The 7,689-nt window shown below is 38.3% G+C and overlaps 1 protein-coding gene across 1 annotated transcript; it reads right to left on the bottom strand.

Moving 5' to 3' along the window:
* Positions 1 to 3,280: 3,280 nt before the first annotated feature.
* Positions 3,281 to 6,517, bottom strand: LOC109158274 (protein kinase APK1A, chloroplastic-like). Its single transcript, XM_019306185.1, has 6 exons — positions 5,980 to 6,517; positions 5,256 to 5,578; positions 4,926 to 5,061; positions 4,679 to 4,821; positions 4,461 to 4,584; positions 3,281 to 4,138 (listed from the first exon to the last, which is right to left on the bottom strand). Exons 1-6 carry the CDS (start codon positions 6,035 to 6,037, stop codon positions 3,684 to 3,686), a joined length of 1,239 nt encoding a protein of 412 aa, XP_019161730.1. The 5' UTR covers positions 6,038 to 6,517; the 3' UTR covers positions 3,281 to 3,683.
* Positions 6,518 to 7,689: the final 1,172 nt, after the last annotated feature.

The raw sequence follows: 7,689 nt of genomic DNA on the forward strand, positions 1-7,689 counted from the left end.
GATTTTCTTGTTACCCGTGGGGCTGTGTCGAGAGATTGAGACGTTGATGAATCAGTATTGGTGGACTGGCAGTGTAGGAGGGGGTCGGGGCATCCGGTGGCGCTCTTGGGAAGGGTTGTGTAAGCCGAAAGTTTGTGGTGCTTTGGGGTACCGGAAATTGCATGAGATGAATAAAGCGTTGCTTGGGAAGCAAGCTTGGCGTTTGGTAACCAGGCCACATTCTTTGGTGGCTCGGGTTTACAAAGCGCGTTATTACCCGAGGTGTGGTTTCTTTGATGCAACGGAGGGTAGTAATCCCTCTTACATTTGGAAGGGTATTATGGCGGTACAAGGGGTGTTGAAGGAGGGGTGTAGGAGGGTCGTTGGGAATGGGGCGGACACGATAATTGGTTTGGATCCCTGGTTGCCAGATGACGACAACCCGTATGTGGAAACAGAGTTGCACCAGTCTGTCTTCGGGGCTCGTGTAACGTCTTTGTTAAATGACCAAGGTACGGGATGGGATTATGATTGTGTTAATGATATTTTTAATTCCCGTGATGCAAGATTGATTATGAATGTTCTGGTTAGTTGGCGCAGGCCTGTTGATCGGTGGACTTGGCATTGGGATCCGAAGGGGATGTATTCTGTTAAGTCATGCTACAAACGGATTACCATGGTTGCTTCGGATGATCGGCCATGGTCACGTATATGGAATTTACATGTTCCCCCTAAGGTAAAATGTTTATGTTGGCAGCTAGCTTCTGAGTTTCTTCCCACACGTGATGCATTGGCTGCGAAAAGGGTAGCTTGTTCACTTGATTGTCATATGTGTAGGCTTGCGGCCGAATCTGCGGTCCATCTTTTTGTCAACTGTGCGGAGGCCAGGCGGGTTTGGAACCTAGTGGGTGTGCCACAGCTGAATGCTTATGCAGGTGATAGTAAGTTGTGTGCTGACTCTTTGCCAAGGTTTGTAATGGTTTGTTGGGGATTGTGGACAAGCAGGAATGGAAGTGTCTGGAAGGGCAGTGTGCATAATTCAGCCTTGGTGGTGCAGCGTGCCCTAGACTTTCTGGAAGGGTGGCGTGGGGCGAATCAGGAACACCGTGTGAATGGGGCGGTGGACGCTGTGCACTGGAAGAAGTCGCGGTTGGGCAGGTTAAAATTAAATACGGATGTTTCTGTGCGGCAGGAAGATGGACGGATCGGGTTGGGTTGGGTGCTGCGGGATGATAATGGGGGGTTCTTGGCGGCTAAGAATGTGCTTGTAGCAGGAACTTATTTGGTGAAGGAAGCCGAGGCCTTGTGCGTAAGAGAAGCTCTCAGCTGGCTGAAGGCTACGGGACTAGGACGCGTGGATGTGGAGATGGACTCACAGTTGGTATGTAATGCTATTCGTTCTGTGTCTTTTAGTTCTGCTTTTGGCTATTTGGTGGATGATGTAAAGGATTTGGCATCTGAAATTGAGGATGTTGAATTCTATTTTGTTAAGCGATCTGCGAATCGTGCCGCTCACTGTGTTTCTAGGGAGGCCTTTTCTGTGTCAGGTTGCGGGGAGTGGCTGGACTCCCCTCCATCTTTTCTTGTAAACATTCTTCATTCTGATTTAATGAATTAAGTTTACTTTCTCAAAAATAATAATAATAAAGTAGACTATCACCTATAAATTTAAAATAAAAAATTAAATTAACTCTTTTCTGTGGTTAGTATCTCCATTTGAGGTTACTTCAATAATATTTAAATCTTGACTTTACCAATTTGAACATTTTGTTACTCATATTAAGCTCTCCGTTTTTTTTTTTTTTTTTTTTTTTTTTTTTTTTTTTTTTTTGAAAACAACCTCTCCGTTAGTTTCTTAGAAATCATCATTTCATTGCTCTAATAATAATTAGTCTTCATTGCTTTGAACTTTATTGATATTTCCACTTTATTGGATCTTCAATTCAATGCTTTGACTTCACTGACCCTTCCTTGTCTATCTTCATTTTCTTCTCTAAAGTGCTACTCCGGACTTTACTACCTTCACTAAGGCACTATTTGGTAAAAAATTGACCTATAGGTCAATTTTGACTTATTTAACCACTATTAATTATTTAATTTAATTAAAATATTAATATAAGTATTTGGTTAATTAGATTTTTGTAACTCTAAAATGTTAAAATTCAAAAAGCTACTCCAAACAATTTTTTCAATTAGTTTTTTCAGAAAAGAAATTATACCACACAGTTATCAACTAACAGCTAATTTATCAAACACTTTTCTAAAACAGCTAATGTTATCAACTAATTATACATTCTAATTAACACAATTAGCTAACAACTATCAGCTAATAGCCATTACCAAACAGGGTCTAAGTCAACATTATTGACTTCTGTGGACTTTGAATACTTCATTGCTTGAATACTTTATTCAACTTTACTTGAACTCTATATAAAGCATTAACTTTAAAATTTTCCAAAGATCATTTCCAATCTACTAAGTTACTTCAAATACTTACATGCATATATGATCTTTAAGAAACTTTATAACTTTGTTTAGAGAAAACCTCACTAACTGATAAACTATGTAGAATTAAAACCTTACCGGTCATAGTTATGTATTCTTGAAATATTATTTTTATGAAAATTTTGATAATATGTATTGATATACACCAGAATACAAAATGAATACTTTGTTAAATTCTTAAATACTAATTTAAAAATACACATTGAACATTGGACTATTCGCACAATGGGTGTGTGGTAACTAGTTATTCTTAAAATGAATGAAGATCTTTGGTCTAGTCTTTGATATGTCAATCATTATTCTATGAACCATGGCCCACACAGTTGTGTAGACCATGAATAAAACGTACATATTTTAAAAAAAAAACAATAAAACGTACATTTTTACTCCCTCCATCCCATTTTATGTGTCTGATTCGACCAACGTGACTTGACTGCTGTTATTTTTAATCCAATTCTTCATAATGTTAAGTTTAGTATTAGTATACAAAATTTATATATTTAGAAACTACACTAAAAGTACTATTAAACACACAAAAAAAAAAAAAAATCAAATTTAAAGATAAGTAAAAAAATACTAAAGAAAATAAACAAAGAAAAAAATAGTTAGTTTGACCAATGAATAATAAGTATGACAAATAAAATGGGATAAAGTGAGTAATATATATACTAAATATACATTATTTGTGTACTAAAAGTATATTATTTTGTATACTATTATTAATAATGTACCTTTAGTACATAAATAATACACTTTTTAGTATAAAAACGTACCATATATTCATGGTCCAAAAAAAAATAAAAAAATTACCTTGATATGTAGCAAATAGTTGAAGTGCATTCACCAAAAACGTTTGCAGGATTACAAAATGAGCGCATTAGACAAGCATATATACATATTCCCCCACTAATGTACCAAAAAATATGCCATACACGTGCACAACCATCATGCTAATATTCTACACCTTTTTTTCTTTTTTTTTTTTTTTTGGTGACAAAGGGAAACCGCAACCACTAACCGAAAGTGTGCACTGGGTACACCCGCCTTGTGACTAACCTTAGCCGTGTAACAAACTAGCAACACAATGACATGCATAAATTGGAAGGTTAACTGCTGTACATACATCTCTTTAAGCGAATAGGCATTGTCACGAACTGCCGGCAACCTAGCAACCCGAGCGGGCACTCGCTTCTTTTCTGTTATGCGTAGAGAGGAGAGGACGAGGGTCGGGGGTACGTGGTCATTCGGGCCGTCTCTGATGCAGTGCCGCGGCAGGACTTAGACGGGCCCTTTGGGCGGCTGTCTCGAGTGAGGTTCCTTTCTTTTTTATCACCCGTCGTTGAGTCCTTTGCCTCCTGTAGTTGCTCTAAGGTTTTGACCACGTCATCCATGTTTGGCCTCAACTTCGGTTCCATGCATAGGCACTGGAGTGCGAGGTTAGCTGCCTTCATAGCTTTGGTCAGTGAGTACTGGCCTTCGAGGCGGGGATCCAGGACGCGGAAAATTCTGCGTTTGTTGGTAAGATAAGGTTTTGCCCACTCCACAAGACTGTGTTCCCCAGAAGGCCGATTCTTGTCTATTGCTTTTTTACCGGATAAAATTTCTAAGAGAACGACTCCGAAGCTGTATACGTCACTCTTTGCAGTAAGATGACCTTGTTAAGAACAGAGGAGTTAAGAGATTAGAAGATTGCAATGCAATTTTCATTTCTAATACAAGTACGAAAATGCCCTCACGCCCATGCCCTTGGGTTCTGTGAGAGGAGGTAAATCACGGGATGTGCCTCAGTGAGGCAGGTCTGAGTGCTTTATTCCCCTCCCAGTGAGGATTCGAACCCACACTCAACCTTTCGACCAGTGAGCTATGCCCGGGAGCGAGGGTAAACATTAGCACTGAAATTCCCCGAGAAAACACGATAAAAGCAGCTTAAGCATTGTCAAATAACTCAATCACAAATTTTTTGCACAGAGACAAACCTGTTGATAGATACTCGGGAGCAGCATATCCATAAGTCCCCATAACCCTTGTCGAGACATGGCTCTTATCCCCTGTTGGCCCATCTCTAGCCAATCCAAAATCAGAAAGCTTCGCATTATAGTCCTGTAGCCCAATGCACAAAATTAGTGGAAATTTTTTGATAGGAGTTTAAAACGATACAAAATTATGTGTCCGAATTTTAAAAGATACCACATACCGGGTCAAGCAGGATATTAGAAGTCTTGAAGTCCCGATATATGACCTTTGTTTCAGCATTGTGAAGAAAGGCAAGCCCCTTTGCAGCACCCAGGGCAACCTTCATTCGCAGGCTCCACGTAAGAGGCTGAAAGAAGGAACCTCCTGATCGAACAAAAACGTGCACGACGTTATATAGCCATCTAGGAAATTGTTAATAACCGGGGCAAGTGTAAGCATGTAGCTTTAAGCAGATTTCCGGAACTTACTTCTAAACAGATGGTTCTCCATACTCCCCTTGGCCATGAACTCGTAAACCAAGAGCCGGTGGTCATCTTCTAAGCAATAACCAATCAACTTCACGAGATTTGGATGTCGTAGTTGCCCAAGATAGATGATTTCAGCCTGTAATTTCACAAGTTCAAAAACATCAGATCCCAGGGATGTGCCTTAGTGACGTAGGGTTTGAGTGCTTGCTTTTTGCCCCATTGAGGATTCGGACCCGAGTATTTGCTGGGTCACTACACCCACACTCAACCTTTCGACCACTGAGCTATGCCCGGGCTGCAGAAATACCATATATATATATATGTACTCACCAACCATTCCCTGTGCCCCTGCCACCCGTCTTGGTTTAACTTTTTGACGGCTATGGTCATCCCGGACCCGGGCTTTGACGCCACAAGAGTGTGCTCATCAACCCATCCTTTGAAAACAGAACCAAAACCCCCTTCCCCCAACACACTGTCGGGACGGAAGTTTCTGGTGGCCGCTTTCAGTTCACTGAAAGTGAAACTCTTCAAGTTGGAGGACTGCAAGATTTCACCCTCACTACGAGGCGTGGGTGGTACAGAAGCCGATGATAGCTTGTTCGAGTTACTCGATTCAGTCCCATTCCCACTCACATTTCTAGAATCCACCCCTACATAAAAAACAATCCTAGAATTGTCAAAAAAACTAATCATAAGAGATGAAAATGAACATCTAACAGGCTCAGTTTCCCACTCTAGTACTATATATACATCCAAAAAATTGACTATTTCTGGTTATATGAACTGTACATATCTATCTGTTCATTCTAATCTGCAGCTCTGAGGAATATAAAAGAACACTTTTTTTTTAATCTTCTTAGAGTTATTCTAATCTCTAGTAAACACCAAGCATAAAAATGCAACCAGATTACTTACTAAAGTACCAAATAAATCATCTTAAATCAGAGAAAAGGAATACAAATATATCTTGGTTAACAAACAGTCTCATAACTATTAATAGCAGAATATGAGGAAAAGATATCAGAGTTGAATTTAAGAAAAAAAAAAATACCTGAACCAACATAAAATGCAGTCTCAGCTTTGATTTGGTTGCTCAAACAAATCCCCATCACAATAAATACCTCAAGAAAAAACAAAAGATAGTAACAAAATCAAGAAATAGTCATGTATAAAGCTCAGTAAAAACCCCACAGGGCCCCTGAGCCTAGATCTAGTGTGAATCTATAGATTTATCCCTTTCAGCTCTCTCCAAAGGTTGGTTGTTAGTCTCCAACTACCCCCCCTATATCTCTCTCTCCATATATAAATATACACTAATATACCCCAACTTGTCTTGTAGGTAAGATAACCGGTGAGGAAATTGAAAAAACAAGAAAACCCAAACTTTTGAACAAAAAATTGTATCTTTCCAGTGGATTTCGGATGAGAAAACCCTTGAGACAACAAGAAGGAGAAAATAGAGTGAAGGGAATTTAAGTTCTTGGGTGTAGCCTCTTGTGGGGCTCAAGTTTCAACCTTTCTTGAAAAAGAGAACTTTTTTGGACACTTTTGTGGGAAAGAAGGAGCACAGAAGGCTGTTGACTCGCTCTTTAGCTTTATCTTTTTTCTCTTGTGACTAGCTAGTAGTAGTGGACTGTGGATACAACAATTTTGAGTGGAAAATTAGCATTTGTCAACAAAGTTGATTATTGATTTTAAGATGCTTAGGTGTTGGATTCTTGTGTCCAAATTTGGGTCCTGTTCTTATGATTAGTCAAATCTTGGCATTGTTTATGCTAAGGGCATATTATGGCATGATTATTAAAATGTCATTTTGCATGGGTTTTAAAACCATTTTTTAAAGGATATATATATATATAAAAGTTCAAATGCGGCGATGTCCTTAGGTGTGGCGGTACGACGGAATTTCATAATACACCAATAGTATAAGGTAAACACACCATAATGAAAAAATGCCAAAAAAAATACACTAATATACCCAAAAAAAAAATACACCATATAACTCACCACCTCCAATTGTGTATTTTCAAATACTGTATAGTGTTTTTACTCACACCTAATGGTGTGTTTTTGGTGATGCATACCTAATTTGTGTGTGTTTTGGGGTGCATTTTTTTAACGTTGATGATGTATATTTGTTGAACTATGATGTATATATATGTTTGTACTGTGTTTTTGGTGACTTCCTAAATATTTTTTAGAATTATTCTCATCTCTAACTCTCTAAGGTCCAATGTTGTTGAGATCTGCAATTCAAAGGTTAGGTGTACGGAATTGCTAGCTGGATGTGAATAATCATTCTAAAATCATCAAAAAAGAATTAAACAAAAAGTGTTGACATAGGAAAAAAAAAAAAAAAAAAGTAAACCAGCCTATTACTAAAAGAATAATTAAGTTGTCAATTTTTTTTTAAAATGTACTTTCCAATTAGGGGTGTCAATGTGGGCCGATACACCCCATTAGATCCGTCTCGGCAAATTATGCCCTAGACTTGTGTCCACAATGAATTGTGGACACGGGCCTAAAACGACGTCGTTTAAAAAAAAAAAAAAAAAAAAAACGCGTCATTTAGTATAAAAAAAAAAAAAAATCGCGTGTGTTTTGCCGTTAACGGCGTTATTTTTTTTTTTGGATTATGAATGTACAGTTGTGCCGTTATGAATGTACAGTTATGCAATTATGAAATTATGAACACAGAGCTCTAACATTATGAACTTACAATTATGAACATATAGTGATAAAATTATGACCATGGAGCTTT

The sequence above is a fragment of the Ipomoea nil genome, unplaced genomic scaffold, assembly GCF_001879475.1.
Source record: "Ipomoea nil cultivar Tokyo-kokei standard unplaced genomic scaffold, Asagao_1.1 scaffold2805, whole genome shotgun sequence".
Lineage (NCBI taxonomy): Eukaryota > Viridiplantae > Streptophyta > Magnoliopsida > Solanales > Convolvulaceae > Ipomoea > Ipomoea nil.